Raw genomic sequence first — 23,936 nt, forward strand, 5'->3', positions numbered from 1 at the left:
TGCCATAGCAGCTGCAATGAACTGCACTTTTCCAGTGCTAAATAACCAAAAGAAGACATTCAACATCATTATTTCAGCATGATACATGGAAGAGGATCATGGCACCAACTTCTGATTTAGCAATTTCATCATCAAGGGTTTTGCTCCAGTTTAAACCCACCCATCAGGAACTTCCCTTCCAATTCAGGCTTCCTTCCCAAACCAGGCATATCCATGACAAAGCCTTGAACACAAAGCCTGGGTTCACCCACAAGAAACCAAAAGAAAAACCACTAACCATTCTGGCTCCTTTTCTTAAAATAAAGTTAAATAAAAGGTACTCTTGATATTTTCATTGCCAGAGCCAGGATGCTCTGTGGCTGATTCAGAAACCCCCAGCATGTCTGGGGATGTGGCACAGGCAGACTGTTCCTACCCAGCTGGAGCACAAACCATGCAATCCAGGCAACAGCTTTGTTCAGTTGTGGTTCAAATTCAGTGCAGTTTATTTCTGGAAGTATTTAAAATGCCTGTCCTGAAGACATTGGGACCACTGCATCCAGTGAGTCATCCATGACACCTGACACAGGTAATAAATCTCACTGTGTTTACTAAAGATTTCTGTAGGACTCTGTGGGAACTTCACATTAACATGACGTAAAATAGTCTCTGGGACAGGCACCTGCAACAGTCTGGGTCCAGTGCTAATTCTCCCTTAATACCCAGCTAAAATCCACTACTTAAATAATATCACACATAGGAACTTGAGCACTGTTTAAACGAGGGACACAATAACCTAGTGTTAAACATCTCATGGAGCACTGAGAGGGAGAAAACCAGCAAGACGCAGAAGAAACTTGTTAACCAAAAAGGCCTTTAGCTTATAGCTCTGGAATCATGGGAACAGCAGGTCCTGATGCAGATAGCATTTGATTTACTGGAGATACAATAACAGCCTTGATGTGGCCCAGCAGGAACCTGATAGAGCTGAAGAAAGGCTCAGGGCAAGAGGCAGGGTCAGACACGTGGAGATGGACACTAAAATCAGAAATGTGGGGTCAGAAATTCCTGTTCCAGTGGACAGCGGTGACACACGTTTCACATTACTGGTGAATTCACCTCAGCTCCCACTTCCCCTTGGGCAGGAGGCATTGTACTCAGCTTTTCCAGGAAGCATAGCACTGTACCCTGCCAGGGGATGTGTGCAGGGCAAGGGCTGCTCGGCTCCCTAAGAGCAGAGCTTGTGTTCTACCTACAGAAAATAAGAGCCAAGACAGGCTTGGCACTGCCCTCAGGGGAGCTCACAGCCAACATGGAAAGTATTGAATTCTGATGGGAGCAGCAGCTGGCTTCCACAGGAAAGGCACTATCCCCATCCTTTGAAAACCCTTGGGTTTCTGCTCTCCTTGGGGAGGTGGGAACAGCCTTCCAAGGTCATTTGCACAACTGAGGAAGATGTGCCGAGGCTGTGGGGCAGCAGAGCTCAGCCCATTGGGGTGGGATGCCCTGAACAACACTGCGTCCCTGCCAAAAAAACTGCACTGGGCACAACTCAAGATTAAACCAAGGCCCCTCATCAGAGCCTGAGGGGATAACAGCGTCACTGCTGCCGGCTGCCAGTGGGCCGCAAGGCAGCAGCAGAAATGGAAATTAGTCTCTTTATGGCTGGCAGGCAGAACTGTGAGCTCATATCGATGCAGAGCACAGCTCAACACCAAATGATCCCCTGAGCAATGGCACCACATCAAATAAAGCTGAACGTACCTGGGGATCGCAGAATCCTTCTGCACACGGGGAGTAAACATAGCAGAGAGGCAGGGGCTGGAGCTGCAGGCAGGGTCCCTCACACCACTGTAGTCCTTTTCCCAGGCAGATCAGCAGGGTTCTCGTAGGCAGAGACGAGCCCCTTTGCCCAGCGAGTGCCAGGGGAGCCCTGCTGCATCACCACCAGCCGGATCGGGGGCTGGCTGTCTGCAGGGACCTCGGGAGCATATTCCTTGCTGGGATCCTTCCCTCTGCAGTCATAGAGCACGCAGGAGATCAGGAAAACCAGAAGCAGAATGACATAGCTAGATACCAGAATGATGAGATTCAAGGTAACGGGGTCAATCTCCAAATAAAAATCCATTTGGACCCATACTAGAGAGGGCAAACCTGGAGAATGAAGTTTCATATGCACGAATGAGCAAGTGCTAACTGATCAGAATAGATGTATTGGCTTTGTGGTAAAAATACACTAATCCTCAGGTCTCCTGTAGCAATGGATTTCCCCGAACGGGACGATTAAAGCAGCTCAGTTTAATAACTTAAGCTCCTTCTTTTAATGCCACGTTGCCTACAGTGGCAGAAGCTAAATTTGATTGCTATATTGATAGGAAAACATGCCCCTTGCCCAGGGACCACCTTTTTCCTTGGTGGGCAGGTACCAAACTGGGTTTTCTCTAAGGGCATTTTGCAGAGCCTCCCTTCCTCAGGTGGGTTTGGACTCATGGGCTGAAAAAACCTGAGCTGTGTAATTAGTAAATGAATACAGAAATAATTAGGAAGTTATTTGCAAGGTAACTTTTCTCAAAATCTCACAAGCCTGATCCTGATTCTGAATGAATTCTTTCTGCCCTGGGCTTGTGCTACAGCAGTGTTTTAAAGTGAATTAAAGATGCTTCTTGCCCAGGTCACTGTCAGTATTACAAGGACACGTCACACTGCTGTCACACACTGCCCAGCCAGTCCTTGCACAAATCCCTCTGTAGGATCCTGCTTCCCACAGGTTGCTCTGTCTCATTTGAGTCTCCCATGTGTGAGAAGGTGCAACAAAACTGCAGCATTTCTGCAGTCAGGGGGCTGCCAATTTTTTTTTCCTGTGTGGATCCTCGGCTGAGAAGAGGGTGAAGTCTGAGAGTGCCTGGCAGCAGTGCCAGACTCCTGACCACAAACCCTTCAAGTGCCTTTTGCACCTTCCACATTTATGTCTCTGAAGCTGACAAGGGAGTAGAGACATAGAGAGCTGCCACTTGTCACCCACACAGTGCTTGGAGAGAGACCACCCCAGCTGCTGAAAGCCAGAGATGTGCAGGACACCAGGGAGGCGGCACAAAGGGATGGTGCCAGGAGCACCACAGACACCAGCACATCCACCTCCCCATGCAAAACCCCAAGGTTTTGGTTACAGCACAGGAGCCTTTAGGAAGAGATTAGGCTGTCCCAGCTCTCAGCAGCGGCAGAGCTGTGGAAAAGGGCTTTACGTGTCAGCAGGATCCGATCTGGCGCGTCTAAGCTGTAAGAAATATGTCATGGGGCCATCCTGCCGCCCGGGCCTCACACATGGCACTTGCCGTGAGGTCAACAGGGCTGCATCCCCCACCCACCATCTGCCCTCTCTGACGGCTCTTTAGCTGAGGAGAAGTTTGTACCAGAGGCTGGCACTGCCAGTGGCACCTTTGGCAGAGGGAGGGAGCCCCACGGCACCTGGGATGCACATTTGTGTGTCCCTGCTCTTCTGTGCCTGTCACACACCACATGCTGGGTCTGAGGCTCAGCATTTGGCTGTCAGATGTTGTGACGGTGTTCACAGGGGTCCCAGGTTGAGAGAAGAGACAAGACCCTGCTGATCTGCCTGGAAAAAAGGACTACAGTGGTGCGAGGGACCCTGCCTGCAGCTCCAGCCCCTGCCTTTCTGCTATGTTTACTCCCCTTCTCTTTAGCTGAGGAGAAGTTTGTACCAGAGCAATCCCAAGGCTGGCACTGCCAGTGGCACCTTTGGCAGAGGGAGGGAGCCCCATGGCACCTGGGATGCACATTTGTGTGTCCCCGCTCTTGTGTGCCTGTCACACACCACATGCTGGGTCTGAGGCTCAGCATTTGGCTGTCAGATGTTGTGACGGTGTTCACGGGGGTCTCAGGTTGAGGGAAGAGACAAGGATTTGACTCTATGTTTCAGAAGGCTTGATTTATTATTTTATTATATATATTACATTAAAACTATAATAAAAGAAGAAAGGATTTCCTCAGAAGGCTAGCTAAGAATAGAATAGGAAAGAAATCATAACAAAGGCTCTGTCTCAGATGTTAGTGAAACAGCAAAGAACCTCCCTACAATCAGAAAGAAAAAAAAGATTTTACAAAAAGGTTCTGTTAGGAGGGAGCTATAAAAGCTCCGTTTGGAGAGCAACAACAGCACAAGTTGCAGAGGAGTTGCAGGCAATGGCTGAAGAGGATAAATCAGTCTGCAGGAAACTCCATTGTCTGACCCCAGAGAGGAGTTCAGCACTAGGTCCCTGCTGTGCCATCTCTGCAGAGCAGCTCAGGGCTGCTCCACAGGCACTTTTGGCTGGAGGACTGAAGCTCAGGAGGGTGACCAGCACACACAGCATCAGAGGGATGCCCAGAGCAGAATATTCAGGCTCTGCTAGACTCAGACACATGGAAGCCAAGATCATTTCCCCTCCTTGTGCTCCCCAGCTGAAGGCTGAGGTGGCAGCAGAGCCTCGTGTGCTGTGGGAAGCGCTGGCACAGCAGAGCCCATTCCAGCCTGGGGAGAGTCACCACTGCCAGCCCTGATTGACTTAACCATGGTGTCATCACTAAAAACAGTTCTTCAAAAAGAAATCACTTCAATCCAGCTGCAGTGGGAAAGATGGGAATAGGGATGGCAGCAATAGCAGCATATGCTGACAGAAGAGTGAACAGGCTGAGATGGTGTCAGAAGGGACAACACCAGCATAACACCTTGTCCTGCCAAGTCCCTGCTGCTCAGGACAGGAAAGGTGGACACTTAGAGGTTACAGGCAGCTGCCCAGCCCATTGCCTTCCTCATGCAAGTCATAATTTAAGAGGGAAATTGCAGAGATTCCAGGACCACAGGAAGAAACCTGGTGTGATCAGGAGCCACAGTTACCCCAGTACCTACAGTCCAAACCGAATGCCCAGAGCAAATCCAGGGAAAGCAGATCTGTTACCCACCCATGTGCAGCCACCAAGGGCAGAGCCACTGAGCCCCTCTGGGTGCCCAAATGCCAGTTTGAGCAGGGCAGGCTGTGTGAGAGGAGCCATACATGAGGGTTTGGGTGTGTGTGTGTAGCCCAGGCTTCTGAGGTCACGCACAAACCCTGCCAGGGTCGAGAAGCACCTGACCCCTTCCCCTACTCTCCCCTGTCTCCTATGGCCTATGTATTTCCCTAGTGCAAGAATAATGCAATAGATCTGAGAACTTTGGGGAAAGGAACCTGAAATTCACCAGCAGCAAAAAAAATAACAGAAGGTGAGGCACAGACAGCAGCCGGCAGCACCAGAGACCTGAACTCACAGAACCCAAAATGAACAAGGTGACAGCGCGACTTTCCGGCTGGGTTCGCTGCTTTTCCCTGCAGGCTTTTCCAGCTCGGGTTTGAAGCTCCCAGAGCTCCCAGCCCTGATCGCGGCCGGCCACACGTAGGAGCTGTTGCTCTCCTGACGGAGCCTCGCGGAGCCGGCCGGGCCCGGCAGGTGGCACCGGGGCACCGACAGCGGACCGAACACCCCGAGGGAGCCAGCAGCGCCTGCCAGAAGGGAAACCTCTGCTTTTAACCTCTTCTGCTCTTTAACATCTTCTGCTTTTACCACTCCGCTCTGCCTTTAACCTCCTGTGCTCGCTGGTGCCAGCGCTGTGCCGGCGCCTGCAGGGGGAGCGCAGGCCTCGCCGTGCCCGCTCCGGGAAGTGTTGCCACAGTGGTTAAACTCCTTCCTGCTTTAAACTGCATTTGTTCTGTCTTCCATCTCTGCAGCAGCAGAAAACAGCAGTGGAAATGTGAAACCCAGGGCACATGGAATATTTCTCTGTCTGAAATGCTTGATACTGGATGCAGGTGTCCTGGAATGGGTAAAGCTGATTCAGACTGGGTTTCAATTTTTCTGTAGCTGGGCTGTTTGCTTGATTTGTCTTCTGTCCCATAACTCAAGAGCTCATCAAGAGGATGCAGATATAAAATTAATGATGTAGACATGCTTGCACCAAATTCAATGAAACTACTTTTGCTTACCCCATCTGAGTTTTCTGTCAAACTCAAAATTACTCCATATAAACTATCCTGTCCGTTCCATTGCTCTGACTTGGAGCTGCACAAATAACTTCAAGGATAAACTTCCCTTCTTCCCCTGGCCCTGAAGTCCATGCTGAGATGCCTTGCTGAGCAGGGATGGGTTTAGGTGCACATAGTGCTCTGCCCAGGTGTGTGTGTTGAGCTGAACAGGAGCTATGAACTGATTGTGACAGTCAGAAATCAAATTATTATTGTAGGTAGTAAAGCATTTAATCTGAGAAATCACAAAGTGAGAGCTTCAGCTTCTTGTTTTATTGCCTATGAAGAGTAAGGGTTGTATTCTTTCTCTCCTTATTCCTAGTAAATGAGGATTTTTCAGGTGGAGTGGTAGCAAGAGGCACTTGCTGTGCCCGGACCTGGGGGTGTGCTGGGTTTGGTGACCTCCCCACCAACACAACTGTGGCCTGGAAGAGGAAAATAGGTGCTGGCACCCTCCCAGAAAAGCCAGGGGCTACAGACATCCAGGAGAAGCTGCTGTACCCAGGGGCACAAGGGGAACTGAAGGCTCCAGCATTGGGCAGTGCTGCTCACCAATTTCTGCCATTGCAGACAGAGCTGCTGAACAGTTCCTGGTTCTGTTTGCCACTAAATCTGTGTGTCCTCCCTCAGGGTGACAGAGGTGTGTTTGCCTCTCTCTGTTTGCCTTGAATAAACCTCCATGGGGCAAGGTGTCAGGAGTGCATCACTACTCCTGGGCACACTGGCCTGCTGCTGTCACTGTGTTACCAATCTGTGGGCAATAAATCAGTTTTGCTCCTGAATTCAGTCTGATTTGCGTTCAAGACCCTGCACGCTTGGGATGACTGGCAACATGCAGCTGCTTTTTTAGGAACCAGGGGACTTCTGTGGGCTGGGGATGGGTAGAGGGTCTTTGCCCTAGTGAGCAGATTTGCTGGCAGAATAAATCATAGGAGTCATTTCCTCAAAGCCAGAGGTCTCCAGGCCTGGCTCCTGACTGCGGCTCTGAGTAAGATGTTGGGTGAGGGAGGCAGAGGGGAGTTAGATGATGAGAAAGGAGTCTCTCAAATTAACTTGGCGGGATCTGCCTCAAGAGGCTCTGCAGAGCTCTTTGCTCAATTCAGCTGGGGTGCAACTGGAGGGAAAAAACCCTGAGCTTTCTGGAGCAGCTTTTCTTGTTTGTTTTGCTTTTTCAGGCTTCTTTCAGATCGGCAAATCTGTGTCACATCATGTGTGACGGCAGCAAATAAAGTGAACTCTGAATTCATTTTGGTTTTTTTGTGTTTTGTTTTTTCCAGGGAATACAGGCCTCTCTCAAAAGAGGATACTTGAATACCAGTCAGACACCTGGTGAGCAACCCAGCTGTTCTCAGCTGTTCTTTCCATCTCTCTTTTTCATTGTTTGCAGAAACAATGAAGTGATCGAGGACTAAGAGGGTTGAACTGAAAAAAAAAAGAGCCCCAAGTGCCAAGCTCTTTAGTGCTCTTTGTAAAACCCAAATAAATGGAAAAATAAATCAAGCTTAGACACCAACAGGAAATTGAAAAGTTACATCAATGGAAGGACAGAAATGTATACGTCAATCATTTGGCTGGAGATGTTGTGGTATAAACAGATTTTTATCACTTATAGCTCTCTATTCAAATAATTCTGTCCCAGAGTTCTTTTGTAACAGTACAGATCACAATTTTGTCAACAAGCCTCTGCGAACAAATATGAAAAATAGAGCAAGACTGGCTTTGCTCTCCCTCATTTCAAGTTCACAAAGTTTTTACAGCATTGGCTTGATTCAGAAAAACAGAAATAGCTTATACCTAAACCTCAGTCAAGGCAGCAGGACTTGTTTGATGCCCAAGTGGGCACATCCCAAAGTGTTTTGTTGAGTAGAGATGGACTCCTTGAACTGCTCCATTCGCACTGTGCTCAAACCTCATTCTCACTGTCACCTCTGGTTTTCCTTCTTCATAGCAAGACACATTTCTGTGAGTTGGTTCATTTGCCCCCAGGGAAAGGCTGGATGTGACAGCAGACTGTCCCCATTCCAACACCCCAAGCTGCCATTCCCATCCCTGCACAGGGTCATTGTGCTCCAGCTCCATCCCAGGGACGTGGTCCCTGTCCCTGCTGCCCTCGGGCGGGGACAGCCGGCCCCTGACGACAAAGCCTCAGCCTTCCTTGGGAGATAAAAGATATGGGGACACAAACAGCCATAAATAACTGATGTCACTCCTGTCCCCTGCCTCACCCACTTCCACTCTGTTTACCAGCAGGAATTTTTGTTTTGTCTCTGCTCCCTCCACACCCGCCGGTTACTCTGTGTTCCTTTGGACAGCAGCCGGAGTCCAGCCTGCAGCAAGGGCCTTTCCTGGGAGATTTTCCCTCTGACCAGGCAGGAACTCTGTCCTCCTGTTGTGGAGACATTTAGGCCTCTGATCTCCTCCTTCTGACACCTGGGCTCTCCCTCTTGTCCAGACCCAGCAGTTGCACTGCAGTCAGTCCTGCCATATTCCTCAGGTTTCTTTCCTGGCACCAAACTTGGTTTTCTGCTGCAAATTTAATCCAAATAATTTTTGCATTGTTCTTTCCTGGCCACTGTCCTATCATCTCTTCACTGTTCCCTCCTGGCTTCCTCTGTGGTTCCCATCTGTCTGCTGGCTCTGTGTGTATCTTTAGGCTTAGCTTCAGTCAAGTTTTGATGTCATTCATTGGACATCTTGTTATTACTTGTCTCAGCATTCTGGTTTTTCTCTGTTCTTGTGAATGCATTCCATGTATTTCAGCCTCTCTGAATGAAATCTTGGTCCAGAGTATCAAAATTGAACTCAAGTCCAGGGTATCCAAAAAGGCCCGAGCTGAAGGGGAAGGCAGATGCTGTGAAGGTGCCCATGAAATGTTCACAAGCACAAGGTGAACTGAGCTGGCCAAAACCCCTGAAATGCTCTACAGACCTGTGTGAACTCTGCTAAAATACAGTTCTGTTCTGAAAGCAGGCACTGCTTAGAGTTTTACATGATTTGCTGGAGAATCACGAGTTTCCTGTCTCCAGTGACTGCTGAGGACCTGGTTTGCCAATCTCCACACAAATGGGCAACTTGATGCACATGGGAATGAAATTACTTCATGCTCCCAGGTAAGTAACTACCTATCTGGTAAGCATTTAACTATACCTTGAGTCACTCACTGAGGACAAATAAGCAGCAAAATTGACATATATACATGATATTCTGAGAACAGTTCCAACACTTTTAGAAGCTCATGCAACAAAAGTGGCCAAAGAGGAAATGTTAAAAGTTTAAGCTTTAAACCACCATTTGTGTCACCCTGTGAAAAGGGAGGGTGATACAACAATTTATGCTCTTGGGCTGAGTGCCTCACTGTCCAGGGACATCTATTTTCAGTTTAATTTAACAAACCTGTCTTTTGGCAAATGTTCAGCAGTTCTTGTCACAGCTATGCTCAAGTGATCAATAATCCCTAGGGACAGAGGTGTTCTGGTCAGACTGTCAGCAATGTGCCGTCTCTGGCCATGAGTCAGTGACATTTTCCAGCAGCCCAGCAGCTGCAGCCAACACAAAATGAAAGCTTTGTGTCATATGAGACTGGGCCATGCCAACCTCCCCTTCCCTGCCCACACTTCAGTTCACACCTGGGCAGGGCAGGCTGAGCCTCCTGATGGTCACCAGTGGGAAGCCCCCATCAGCACTGCCCTGGTTTGGGCAACACCTCAATAAACTGAGTGCAGCCAAGAGTTGTTTTCATTCTTATTCTGACAAATCAGCTAATTAGAGTACAAAATAATATTCTCAGGCTTGGCAAATCCTTTTGACTTTGAAAGATTTTAAAATTTATTTTGGTTTTTCTTGCTCAGACAACATGGAGACTCAGTGCTAAACTACACAAAACAAATTTAATATCCAATTACAAACAGTTGGCTCTGGTCTGGAAGCACTTCAGTTAACTGCCATGATTCAAAGGAGAAAAATTATTTCATTTTGAATACCGTAATGCTTTTTAAACACAGCACATTGGCTGACCCGTCCTGGATCATGACCTCAAGACGTTCACAAACTTGTTTTTGAAAATGAGTCCTGTTAAGTGGATGTTTTTGTCCTGTTAAATGGATGTTCAAGCTGCAGTGAGGGGAGAGGAGCTGCCCATTTGCCCTTGGTGATGTTTCAAGGGAGACACACAGAGGTTTAGAGTGACCCACGTGTGTTATCCCAGGCCTAACACCAGTCCTGACTCCCTGACCCTGGACCACAAAGGTGCAAGAAACGCCCAACAGGCACAGGCAGCTCCTCAGCAAGGAAGGGAACAGCTCACCTGTATGAGTGTGTCTGGCAGTGCAAGGATTTGAAGGGCGTTACACCCCTGAGTCTTCCATGGCAATACTCACTCGATCCTGAGGGTGCTGCCTTCAGGGATTGACAAATCTATTCTTTTTGGCTGGATTCACACCAAAGTGGTTTTTTTCAGATCCAGTGCTGAAATTTCCTAAGAAGACACCAATTCTCACAGCTCATGTGGACATTGGTACCTGTCCTCCTGTACTTGTCCTTCAGCTTCACAAAGGGCAGAGTTTTAAAGCAGCACCACATGCCTTTAGGGAAATCCGGGGGTGTAACAGGAGGTGAATGAGGTGCCTGATCCTGTACAGAAGGTATTTGTGCTCAGAGGTGTGTTAAATTTCACAAGACTCAGTCAATCCCCAGGTTCCACGTGGACCACCCAGCTGCATGGCAAGAAACCCATTTTTTCCTCATGGTTTTGTCCATACTTTATGTGTTTTGCAGCTTTTACAGCTCTTTTGTTTTCCCAGCTGGTTTGCCTGAGATCAGGTCACAGAAAGCAAAGGGCTTGGTCAGAATTTAAACAAAAGCTCTTTCAAATTTAAAAAGAAGAAAGAAGGAAAGAAAAAAACCCACTTGCAGGGAGACCCCTTTTCCAATGAGGGAGTTTGATTTGGAGGCTTTTCTGCAGGAAAACCAAGGCTAACTTGACCCATGACTAGCACTGTCACAGTGTGTAAGGTGGCTGAGATTTGATTATCTCTGTAAAGAAAGAGAATTTCAGGAAATCTGAATATTTTAGGTCATAGGTTGGACTAGATGATCTTAAAGGTCTTTTCCAACCTAGTTAATTCTGAGATTCTGTGAAAAGACTCAGCAACAGAAATACATACCCAGTATTTAAGACAAGGGATAAAAACTCCATCCTGATAGGCAGCCATCAGAAAAACCAAGAAGGATAGAAGGGTAGAAGATCAAAACCTGAGATGGATGGATGCAGAGCAGAGGATCTCAGCCCCCAGCACAGCCATGGATGGATGGATGCAGAGCAGAGGAGCTCCCAGCACAGCCATGGATGGATGGATGCAGAGCAGAAAAGCTCAGCCCCAGCACAGCCATGGATGGATGGATGCAGGACAGAGAAGCTCCCAGCACAGCCATGGATGGATGCAGAGCAGAGAAGCCCCCAGCACAGCCATGGACTGGGTTTGAACACAGCCCCTGTGAGGATGAAATACCAGCCTGACTGAGGGTACCAGGGCAGCCCAAGCTCAGCACAGCAGGGCTGCAGGGCAATGCTGAGCAGCTGAGAAGGGCAGGTTTCCCTGGGCACACAACAAATGCTGCCAGTTTTACCCTTGGTGAGATTTCCAAGAACCAGACCCTGTCATCAAGTAATTCAATGGCAGCTTCTTTTTGTTCCTGGAGCACACAGATCAAGATTTCTACTTGCCTGGCAGAACTGAACAGGCTTTGAATGAACCAGAATTACTAGAGAAAAACATTAACTCTTTCATTTTGTATATGCAAACCCCACAACTCCAATTGCCTGTGAGCACATTGGGGTGTCATACATCTATCACTGACATTTTATGCCCATGCAGACAGAGTATCCTGCATTTTAAACAACTGCAAGGACAGAAATTTTGTTCCCATGGAAGCTAATTTTTTTATTACTCTCCTAAACCTAGTCTTAATACTTCCAAGTGTACTTTGGACAGTGGCCAAGCTGTGCACGTGTGGTAGGAAGCTGCCTGGCACAGCTCTGTGCAAAAGGGACCAGGGAGAGTGGCTGCACAGGCTCCTGTGGCATCTGAGCCCAGGAGGGGCAGAAGGCAGCAGCAGCAGCTTGGCTGGAGAGGGGATGGTGAATGTCACCCCACAGGGGCCAGGCAAGAGGCTGCTCTTACTGTAACAGGGTGGAAAAGCAACATGTAGAGATTAAAAATAAAAAAGGGAGAGCGAGCTCCTTTGATAGCCTCAATATCACAATCAGGAGAGACTTCCTGGCCTCATATTTTCCATATAAACACTCTTCACTGGATAAAGTTAATGGTTCCCTAACTGCAAGGCAGAAGGGCTTGATCAGTTTAATTGACGTCACAGATTGGGTATTTTAATGAAATGTGCTGTGCTTCCCCCATTTATATGTTTGACCCTAACCTTTACCAGATGTTCAATTCCTGCTCCCTCGCAGACACTGCAGCTCTGTGTTTGGGAGGCTCTTGGAAAGCTGAAATAAAATCCTGTGACAGGAACCCTTTTGTCTGAGCTGCTCCCTGCCACGGGGATGGCTGCACAGAGGGCTCTGCTCAGCAGGAGTGTGCCCAGGAGAGGAGGGAGCACAGCCAGCAGGATCACACTGTGCTTTGCCTGCCTGTGTGGGAGGGTAAAGGACACACTGCTGCTCCCCTGCCACTGCCAGGGATGAAATCACAGCCTTCCCTTCCAGCCCCTCCAAACTGTGGCCCTGAGACCAAAAGAAAGAGCCAGAAAGCCTGAACTGGGGATTTGGCTCTGCCACGTCCCCTTGGGCACTCTGTTCCTGCCTCTCAGCCTTGTTTTCCCAGGCACAAAACAGGACAATGTCCCTTTGCCCAATTACATCCTGTGTTTATCAGGGGCAGGGCTGGGGAGAGGCTGCAGGCTTGGATTAGGAGTGCTCCCTCCTGTCCCCTGGGACAGTCCAGGCTCTTCCTTGAGAAGAGCCAAGAAGAAAACAGTACCAGCACCACAGACCCAGCACCCCTGTGCTGCTCTGGATGCAAATCTGCTCCAGGCTGAGACCCTCAGAAGTTATATCTCCCTGAGCTCTGCAAGACTGAAGCCAGCTGGAAATAAATCACCAGGAAAAGGGCATGCCATCAAAAATGATGCCATCAAAAGTTTTCCAGTGTTTGATGGTCATTTAGATTGTCTCCTGCTTATTCTTTTTTCAAAGAGAAGACAAAATGATGGAGCGAGAGAGGGTTAAAAGAACATCCACATTCCCAAACCTCACCTTTGGTTTTCAATCATTTTAGATAAATTGCAAGCTGGACCTCAGCCACCCTTTAGTTCTGGGTTTGGATTAGCAAATTGAAAGTCACAGATGAGGTTTTGCAAAACCAAACCCATATCCTCCTTGGCCTGCTCCGGGCTGAAATTGAGCTTGCCCTGAGCAAAAATGAGTGAATCACTCTTTCAAACACATACACCAAAAATGCTGAACTCAACAACCACAAACTGAGAGTACAACAGCCTGTGCAAGGCACTCATTCCTTTTAACCCCAGAGAGACTGAACTTGCAGCACCAGCACTTTGCAGCAAATCAGGCAGCAAAAACATTTGGAAATGTCAAAAAAGGAAAAATTGATGGTTTTGTTTTTGGTAATTCCGTGCACACACATAAAAACTATGTATTCTGTGGCCAAACATTTGTTCCTGAGCACGACAGTGGCTGTTAGCATGGCAGCCTCAGACCTGTTGGTATTTTGCTTTGGCATTGATCCTGCAATGAGGTTCAGTGGATTTCACCAAAGTGGGTCTGGGGTCCTCCTGAGCCCAGGATAAAATCCATTGCAGCTCCCCTGCCTCAAGCACCCCCCCTCACTGTAACCCCAAACAATACCCATGTGCCGGTTGAGTCTAAAGTGCTGATTATGTTTTTGAAAGTCACATCTGCTTCTCAGCCCATCCTATTGCAGAGGAAATCTTCCTCCTGCCTGGTGTAGCCAGAGGATGAAGACAGGATCAGGAAGGACAAGCCCTGCCCTGTCAAGGAGCACAGGACAAAACCTGATGTCCCTGCAGCACTGCCCATGTCAGCAGGGACTGTCCCACAGCACCACCAGCCTGGGGTTCTGTTCCCAGGACATGCAGAAAGAAGTGGGAAATATACAGGAAATCAGATCCCATCTCCTGATCACAAACCCATTAACATCACCACACTTTTATTAGCAGGAAATCCTAAATCCAGCCATCAAGATATTCATGTAATTGCAATCTGATAAGAACAGCAGGTAGGGCCTCTCTCAGCCCCAAGGTGGGTGGAGGGGCTGCTCCGAGTTCCCAGATTCACACAGAAAATACAGCCTGAGCACCAACAGTTAAGAGTATTTTACCCATGGCAATGAAAGGGATTCCAGCAGAGTAGGAAATAGCATCATTTTCATTTGAATCAGGGCTGAGAATGAGACCAGGCTGTCTTCCCTGCCAAAATTTACACATCCTCACAGACAGACATATTGCAAGTGACTTTTCCAGCCAACCAGGAGACAGCCACACAACCCACACCAGCTCTGGCAGGGCTCACATGCCACAGTGTCCTACAATGTGTCTGTCTCTCTGGAAGAAGCATGGAGAGGGTTGTTTTTCTACTTGCTGGCAATGAATTATTCCACTTCTCCTGCTCACCAAACACACTGTCAGGATCTGAGCTGATCTCAGTTAATGCACAGCTCCTCTTGCTGCAGCCATCTCCCTGGGAGGCTTCACTCAACTGCACAAGCAAACTGCCTCAAATGATGGAAAGTGGAGCCAATGAAGCAGCCAGCATGTGAATTATTTTTTTCTGTTTTCATAACTGGGGACCACAGATGGACAGTCTGGATTTATGGCAGGGTTCACAGCTCTGCTGCCTCCCAGCAGCTGCTGTGCAAAATAAATCATCACCTAAAACAAAAAAATCACCGAATCAAGAGACTGAGAAGGAAAAAGTGCAGGTTCTTCTCAATGAAACCAATAATTGATAATTAATTATCCAAAAGGAAAATGTTCTTTTCATCTTCTCACTGAGATGTGCCACTCCCTCCTTTCTGTATCCACAAATGCATTCATTCAATGGCATGGGTAAATGCAGGGTGACAGGGCCAGGCTGGCAGGGAGGTGCCACCAGCACCAGCATGGAAGTGACAAGTGCAGTGAATTTGGTGGCTCTAGCTCACGTGAGAGGGGAAGGAAGAGCAGGAATCTGAAGATGGCTGTTGCCTTGGATGTGCTGAAGTCGTTGTTGATTTCAGGCCAGGGAAGAATGATCGGATCTGCTGCGTTCCCTCGTGGTCTTGGCTCCCACTCATAAAGGCACTTAAAAAGCTGTCCAGCTTCAAGTATGTGCTTAAGTGCTGAATTAGTGAATTAGCATATTTTCTTGTCTGCAATGTCTTCAAAAGCCAATTGGAAGCCCTGGGATTTTGATGAATGTCTTGAATGGCCCCTGGGACAGAGCACAGGTCCCAAGTTACCCTCCCTGACCACGCTTCTGTGGCAGCTCTGCCCTGAGGAGCTGCTGTGTGAGAAGAAGCTGAGCTTGGATGCTCCTCTCTGGTCATCTCTAAGCTATTCTGATGTAATTTTAGGGGTCAGTTTCCTCCTGCCACTTGCCACACTCAGTGCCTTTTGGAAACTTCTGGTTGCATGGAGCAGAGCTCACTGTCCCCCTCCAGAAAGGAGCTGATATTCTTATGCTGAGTCTGCTTCTCCTGCTAATTGAGGTTCTGAATGCAGTGATGCTTTTCCTTTGATTTAATTAGGAGAAGCAGTTTCCAAGGAATCCTACATAAGGCTCCCATTAAAGGCTGCAGGGGCAGTGATGCACCCAGAGGTGCAGCGGGTGTGACTCAGGGGCCAAATGAGTCAGCCCTGCACATCCTCCTCACAGCCCTGAGCCCTGGGGTGCCCTGGCCATGCCAGCTGGGAGGAGATGTCCCCTTGCTCCTCAGACCACAGAAGTGGCCATCCCCAGCACTGTCCCCGTGGTCCTGCAGCTCTGCACCATCAAACTCCCCAACTGGGAACTTAAAATCTTTCGTTTGTTCGTGATGCTTACAACAAATAAGAGCTGCATTTCTGGTGAGTGTCAAGCCTGGGTGCAGAAGACCTCAAGTCTTCTCAGCTCATTAAAAAACAGAGAAGCCAATTCCAAAGGAACTTGAAGCCAAATGAAGTGCTGAAACCAGCAGTTTCTTTTATAACTTCTGTGGGAGCAACATCCTTGTTGCTGCAGCCCCAGGGGAAGATCACAGCCCTGGCCCGTGTGCCCCTTCCCCTCTCCTTTTGCCAAACTGCAGCAAATAATGGATTTTTAGACTTCTGTGGAAAGTCTAAGCTAAATTCTTGACGATTCTTGTAAAATCTGGAAGCTGAATAAGCCTGGCTTCCCCACTCACACCCTGTGCAATTTGTGGTGCTGCTCTACAGTGCAGGGGAGGACTGTGGCCATCTGTTTTTCTGGATGGGAGAGGGAAGGAGCCACAAGAAAAGTTCTGGTGGGGCAGCTCAGCTCTGGGCTGTGATTTATAACTGCAAATACAACAAATCCTCTCCAACTGCCCTGGCATTGCTCAGGAACCAGAGTCCAGCTCACAGAGCAGGCTCAGGTCACTCGGGTTTAATGAGCACTGACTTGGGAAGGCAGATAAATTGCTGCCCTTGGTCCAAAGTCCCTGCAGCTGACTGCAGCTCCACAGGTGACAGATGGGATGGTGTGGTGGGCACTGCCCTGTCCTGGTGACCTGAGTGACAAAACAAGGCTTAAACTGCAGATGGCAGGGCTCTTCCCTCTCCTTCCCATCCCAGAGGCATTGCTGGCACCAACAGCCACAGCAGCTCCATCCTGGCAGTTTCAGCAGCTCCACTTGAAAAGAGGAAGCAAGACTGAAATTTTATTTTTGATTGACTGAAAACATAGCTCCAAAAAATTTTTTTTTCACATTTTTGAGGTTTCAATTTTTAATTTTTTTTAAAGTTTATTTCTCATTTGGAGGAAGTGCTTGAACTATTTCCACCTCTGTTCTAAGATGGGGCATCACCTTAGTTTTGAGAATGTCAGAAGAGGTCATTGAAGTTATTCTTAGAGGAAAATCTGAAAATGTAAACAAAAGCCTCAGCAAAATACAACATAGGCTCAGAAACATCCTAATATCTACAAATCTGTACTTTTCACTGGAAAAAGATGCATGAGAAACTATTGCCTGTGTTTACAGAGAGCTGATGGGAAGAGTCTGGTTGCTGCTACCCCACAAGGGCCTGTTCCTGTCCCATCCCATCCCATCCCATCCCATCTCAACCATCACTTCCAAACTGGGAACCCCCAGAGCCCCTCATGGTACAAATGGCAGCACCAGAGTCAAAGGGATGAGTCAGAGGATCAGCAAGGAGCTCAGATTGCCCAGAGTCCCACCAGCTGCTCTCTCTGAGGTCCACACTGGCTCACAGCACATCCTTGAAACCACTGTTGGAAGCAGCCAGCAGGAGCAAAACCATCCTGTCTTCTGTCAGTTCCATGTCCAGAACAACTGGGTGTGTTATTTAGCTTAAATGATACACTAAATATTCTGGGCTTTTTTCACATCCAGCAAGGCAGAGCAGGTGAGTCAGAGGCAGGGAATTCACAAGTCAGTTCCATTGGAATAAACAGCTCTTCCCAGAGCATTTTCCAAACTGCACCAGAGCTCAGGGAGAGCCTGGGCTGGGGTTCCTCACTCGGCTGCAGTTGGGTGCTTCCCTCTGTGGCTGTGTTCCCACAGGAGAGGGATGGACACAATGGAACATCCTTGCACACTTACCTGGCACTGTGAGTGCCTGGAGCCTGTAGGGATGCCCAAGGAGAGGGATAATGGGCACACTGATAGAAACCAGCAAGAGGGGCAAAATCTCAGACTCTGCTCGCTCACCACTGCTGCAGATAAATCACTGCTTTTACAAGGCATTATTGAATTCTTTCCAGGCTGGCCATCCAGCCCCTCCGCCACCATGGAGCAGACTGGCACAGAGCTGTCCAGACAGGATATCCTCCAGGGAACAGCCTCTGCAGAGCACAGAACAATAGAGCCCTGCCTCTGGAGCTGTGGATACACAACGTGCCCAGCCTCTTCTCCCCCAGCCCTCAGCTATCTGCTCTCAGCACAGCACCATGGGATCACATCTGCATCAGCATCTCTTTCCTGTTTGTGAGAGTCCCACCAGTGCTGCAGGGACCAGAGCAGGCTCTGTCCTGCACCTCTGCCCACCCTGTGGATGCTGCAGCTTTTGGGAGCTCAGGTGTCTCCACATTTGCTCTCTGAGCACAAGCACAGGAACCCACCAGCCAGTCCTGCCCATGGCAATGGCTCCAGGGCTTTCTGCAGCTCCCCTTCCATAGGTTCCCATCCTGTTTTGGGATCAAGCACATGTACATAACATCATAGCAAAGTTTCTCATGACGGCTTTGAAGAAACCACAGCACTGAAGCATCCTCCAGTCACCTTGTGGAGAACATTTCCAGTTGCTCACAGTCTCCTTGGTTAAGATGCACTGAGTCAACTGCTGCCAGCTCAGCTGCCTGGCCCTATTCTGCTCTCAATTATATAAATTTGGCAAATTTGGAACAACTTCACTCTCGCAGCATAACCTGGTTTACTGGAGAGCAGCATCTGCTGTGCATTCGAGGTTCATGCTGTGTAAACGGGAACAGACTTGGACCTCTGATTCATCAGCAAGGGAGCATACATTGAAATTTAGCTCCCAATAGGTAAACATCTCTTGAGCACAATTTATTCTTGCCCTGGTTGTGGACACAGTGTGACTTAGCACTGAGCTGCAGCCTGACACCCACTGCATGCAAAGGGCAACTTCTGTAGCACGGAAAAGTTTATCTCCTGCTTGACAGTGAAATGGAAAAGTCTCTTTAAAAGCCATTTCAGACTTAATGCAAAGCCCTGACATCCTGCCCCTGGGAGCAGGAGCACCCTGATGGGCCCAAAGGGATGGCACAGCACTTGCTCCAAGAGCCCCAGGGATATTTCTCGTGGTGCATCCCACCTGGCTCTCCCTAGTGACTCTGCTGAAGCTGGGTTTGATTTGTCAATGTATTCATCAGCATGGGAACTGTTTATACAGGATTGTGGGAAGAAACCCCTTCAGAGAGGGGTTTGCTGCCATGGGTTGGCCATGTGTGGGGCAGGTGGCTCCTTGCTGGCTGCCAGTGTCCCCAGGCATGCCCTGCCTTGCAGCACCCACATCTTCTGCAAGCACCTGAAGACACAGAGCACAGAAAGAAGCTTCTTTTCTCCCAAAGGCAAAGCAATCCTGTGCTGCCAGCACAAGCAGGAGGTGCTGTTGGGAATGCCCAAGCAGGGAGGCTCCGCCTGGATTTCTGCAGTGCAGCACTAACTGGCCCATGAACACTTAAATCCCAAGACTTGGCCATTGCTGAGGATTTTGATCCTTTGGGATCTTTGTCATCTTGAGCCATACCTCAATTTCCCAGCCTCTGGGAATGCAGCAGACAGTGTAGAGCATCATGGAAGTGTGTGAGAACAGAATGGAGTGAAAGCCCTGTGGCTGAGGAACATCTCTCAAAAGACTTAAAAGAGGCTCAAGCAATTTTTTAGCACTTGTTCCTGTTCAAGCCCCAGCAGTTACTGTGTCTCAGGTGTTCCCAACTGTTTCTCCATTCCCTTGGCACCCCAAGGGGGAGCAGCCAGACCCACTCTCCCCACAGCCCCTGCTGTCTGAAACTCAGCTGCTGCTACTCTTTATGGGCAATTTTTAGAAAATGTCTGGGTTTTGAAAATTATTCTTCTCTCACAAACTGATTTTTTTCCATGTGCTGAGTACCCAGGGTGTCACAAATAAGAAGCAGGACACAAAAAGAATCTTAAAACCCCCTAAATAATCCCTGGTGTCACTCCATGACAGACTCCCAGCCTGTGATGCTGGATAAATTTCACAGCAAGAAGAGCATTTTGCTTCATTTCAAGCAGGAAACACTGATTGCAACATTTGCTTTCTTTGCTGGGTGCTTGTCTTTCATTCTGCATCCCTGAACTAGTGCAGGACTTGCAAACATTTTGTAATTCCAAGAACAGGCACATTAAAGCCTCAGAGCAAGGGGAAAGCCCTTTTCCTGCCAACGAGGCACTTTATTGTCAATACCCCATTGTTGTGCTCACTCTCACCACCCCTTAAAGCAATTAATGGATAAATCACGGATTTTTCTGTGGCATTTCTGTGGGTGGAGTTTATTCCCATCCTTATCTGAGCAGTGGATCTTTCCCACCAGTAACCTGGTGCCAGGGTGTCCCACAGCCCGTGACGCCGGTGCACGCTGCAGAACAAACAAACTCAATTAGGGGAGGATATTTACAATTGCTGACCAAACTCTCGATTTCCTTGGAAAGCTCCTCCAGACAATGTGCTCCAGCCCCCAATTGTACTGTCAAAAATTCATACAGGCCCAAGAATGAGAAAATATTATGTTTAGATTTGTGATAGGCAAAGCAAAACAAGGGAGTGATGTTTTTGGAGGGTTCTCCCCCAACCCCACGTGTTTGTTTATTTTTACAGCCACAGAATGGAGCAGGATGAGTGCAGAGCCTCCCCTTGCCCACTGTCCTGCTCCTGTCCAGAGCCAGCCCTCAGTGCTGGCAGCAGCAGGGCAAATCCCCTGGGAGAACAGAGCTGCACCTTGTGCATGAGGCTTGTTGTGGCCCCAAACTCCTACTGTGCCTGCACTGGGCTCATTAAAACAGCTTCTCCCCGATCTGCCAGGATTCAAACAGGAAACTGCGCTGCCAACATGCTGGCATTTGCAATGGAGGATAAAAGAAGCCTTCACCTCTCATCACAGCTGTAATTCCTGCTCTTTCAAGGGGAACCCTGCAGGCTGCAGCTCCCAGCCCCATCCCACACAGCACTTACAAGCTGAGATAAAACACCCGTGTTTGCAGGGCGTTTCCCCGCTCTGGGAAGGCAGACTTTGCTCCCTTTCAGCCCTGGTTTGTGTCAGCATCCAAACCCCCCCTGCAGGACACGCTCACCTCAGGCAGCTCTCAGGTGTAAACTCTGAAATCCCTGAACTGAGAAGTCCCTCCTGAACTGGAGCTGCCCTGGGACAAGCAAAGTGTCCCTCCTGGAGAAGGTCTGGCAGCCATGCCCGGGTGGGTGGTGCTGTTCCCAGAGCCCTGAGCTGCTGTGGAGCACAGCCTTGCAGAGGGTGATGCATCCCTGCTTTATTCCTCTGCTGGAGCAACCTTGCTGGGGCCATGCTTCCCACAGGGTGCTAAAAGGCGCCACATTGGGGGCAGCATCTTTGGAGTTTTCAGAATGTTTTCCTGTAAGGAAAGTTTATCAGAAGATAAACACAGAGGAGATCATGTTCAGCCCTTATTTTTGCCCCAAGCAAAATTCAGGCCTACACCTTCATTAACACAGACTAACAACAGAGCTTAACTCTGTGTGGGCTGATGGCTCAATGTTAGAACCAATTCTGTTTCTTATTAAATCAACAGCAAATCTTGAGTGATGGCACTGCAAAAAGTGTTTCCCATATTTTTACCAGTTTAATGAAAACCAGACTTTGGCTCTACATCTTAAGAGATAACACTCTCTGTACTTGTGGCCAATATATGAATGTCTCCCAGCATTGTGCATCTCCCTCCAAAACCCTTGCAAGCCTTCCTTTATAGGTTATCCAGGGATCAAGGTCTGAAAATCCATAAAATACATGGGTTGTGCAAGATTTGCATTTAATTTAACATGGCTTTTCTTATCTTGTTTCACATTAAACCTCCCTTTGTTGTTTAGGGGATTAGGAACGTTCAACAAGAGAGGAGGAGAAGGGGCTGATGGCTGTGGGACTTGAAGTCAGTAAAACACAGAATTATAGTTGTTCCTCCAGAGTCACAGCAGACTAACATCAACCTCTGCTTCAGAGAAGGAATATAAATTAGTTGGTTAATAAAAACTGGATTCCAACCAGCTGTATGAGGGTCCTGTAACACTCATGTATTCTACTTCTCTCTCCTTGCCCTGTTAATTGACTGCAGGCCACCCAGGGTAACAAAGACATATGCAGAAATACAGTGTATATTTATGTTGGCTCATTTTGCTGTAATCTCCTTCAGGGTATGACCTGATTTTAATAACTCAGACTTATCCTATCACTTTCTGGCTCATTTCTTTATGTGCTTATAGCTTGTATAGTGCATTTTGGTTTATTCTTTCAGCACATTTGGAAAAAGATTTTTTAAAAAGAAGCAAGAAAATAAAAGGAGAGAGGAAGAGGGAACATGGCTACCAAAAATCATTAAAATCCATCTCCATCCTAAAAATATTTATTAGCACAGATCCCCTCCTGACAATGTTTCCCCACAGCCAGTAAGAGCATTTTCAGAACAACTGGAAGATGTGAGTGCTGCCATCTGTTCCACCCTCAGTGAACTGAGAACTGTAAACATCTCCAAGGCTGGGTCATTTATCATTACAAGAAAGTATACAAAGAGGCAGGAATTGAAGTAAAATCGGTCTCATTGTGGGAAGAAATCTGACTGTAAAGGCACACCAAAATATCTTCCACTGTATCAGCCTTCCTGAAAGCTTGCAGTGGCTTGTACATTCAGTTATCTGGAGTAGAGACTGCTTAAATTAATTTAAACCTGCCTGTTTGTAATTCTTAGTGTACTTCTGATATTTTAGTTTAGATAGTTGTGTGGTGTTGATATAGTTATGCTGCTGGAGTACATTCAGAGAAATTATGAACTTTAATGGGAATTCCAAATATGTTACTGAGATAAAGAGGAAGAAAACCTACTGAGCCTCAGTTGTTTAGGATGGAGCAGAGAGGTATTTGGGGTGGAAGTCTGCAATCTTTGATTTTACCTCAAGACATTTTAGTTCCCACATCCTCTGTTCCACACCACTTGTTCACCCTGTCTTAAAGCAGGTACTTCCTAAAGCTGAGATTAAAAGAATTAGAGTATGAAGAAAATTTCAGACGAAGGTAAGCTCATCCCAATGAGAGGAATGAGAACTGCCAGCCAAAGAAAGAGAAAAAGCAGCTGAGAGCAGATTGAAGGAGACATCCCCAGGCACAGTGGTGCCTCCACAATGCAACAAAGGGTTCAAAGGAGCCAAACATCTTGAGGAAAGAAAACAAAAGAACTGGCCTCACGTGAACTTTAATTTTGTCCAGAAATTCCACTCTGGATCAAAGAGCTACAGTGAAAGTTTAGTTGGGAACAGCATTTTCCTGCACACAAGTTCAGCTTCAGCAAGTGGAAAACTTTTCCCCTCCTCATGAAAGACTAGTTTTGTCAAAGTCCTGGCCTGTTCTAGCCTAAGTCCAAAGGCATCTTTTGAGGAAAAAACAAGTGCAAGCCATGTTTGGGCTGTTATCTGGGCAGGCAGGGCAAGGCACTGAGGGAACATTGGGAGACCCCTTCAGCAACTGCTCTGCCAACAGCCCGGAAGCCAATTATGGGTTACAAAAGCCAAGAAAGAAAGAGGCTGGTCCACAAGGAGATGTGGACGTGTCCCTGGGCCTGAAGTAGGAGGATGTGGAGCACAAGGTGACCTAGGGACATGAACTCTGAGATGTGTCTGCTGAGTTTGGTGCTGTTCCTGTGAGGAAAGGAGCTCCTGGAGGATGCTGAGGGAAGAAGCTTCTGCAAACACTGAGGAAAAGAGAACAGCAAGCAGGGACAGCTGTCTCTTGTGTGCCTCCTGTTGAGTCATTCCAGTACCACTGGAGCACATGGACACACCTGTGAGCTGTGTCCCACTGCGGAATGAAATTTCACATTTCAGAAAAGCAAGAGCCATACCAGCTCTGAGTGTTAACCACCCACGCTGCCCTCTGATGAGGATTTCATCATTTGGTTTATAGAGATCAGACAC

General features: G+C 48.0%; 1 protein-coding gene across 1 annotated transcript; it reads right to left on the bottom strand.

Moving 5' to 3' along the window:
• Positions 1-1,822: 1,822 nt before the first annotated feature.
• On the bottom strand, positions 1,823-2,107 carry SMIM36 (small integral membrane protein 36). The gene has a single exon (XM_054278580.1). The coding sequence runs from the start codon at positions 2,105-2,107 to the stop codon at positions 1,823-1,825; it is 285 nt and encodes a 94-aa protein (XP_054134555.1).
• Between the last annotated feature and the right edge of the window lie 21,829 nt (positions 2,108-23,936).

This window comes from Melozone crissalis, unplaced genomic scaffold, assembly GCF_028551555.1.
Source record: "Melozone crissalis strain CALT ecotype California unplaced genomic scaffold, PUWL_Pcris_2 ptg000026l_1, whole genome shotgun sequence".
Taxonomy (NCBI): Eukaryota; Metazoa; Chordata; class Aves; order Passeriformes; family Passerellidae; genus Melozone; species Melozone crissalis.

Excerpts from the sequence above, each read along its gene's own strand:
- SMIM36 (XM_054278580.1), bottom strand. The coding sequence starts at position 2,107 with ATGGATTTTTATTTGGAGATTGACCCCGTTACCTTGAATCTCATCATT.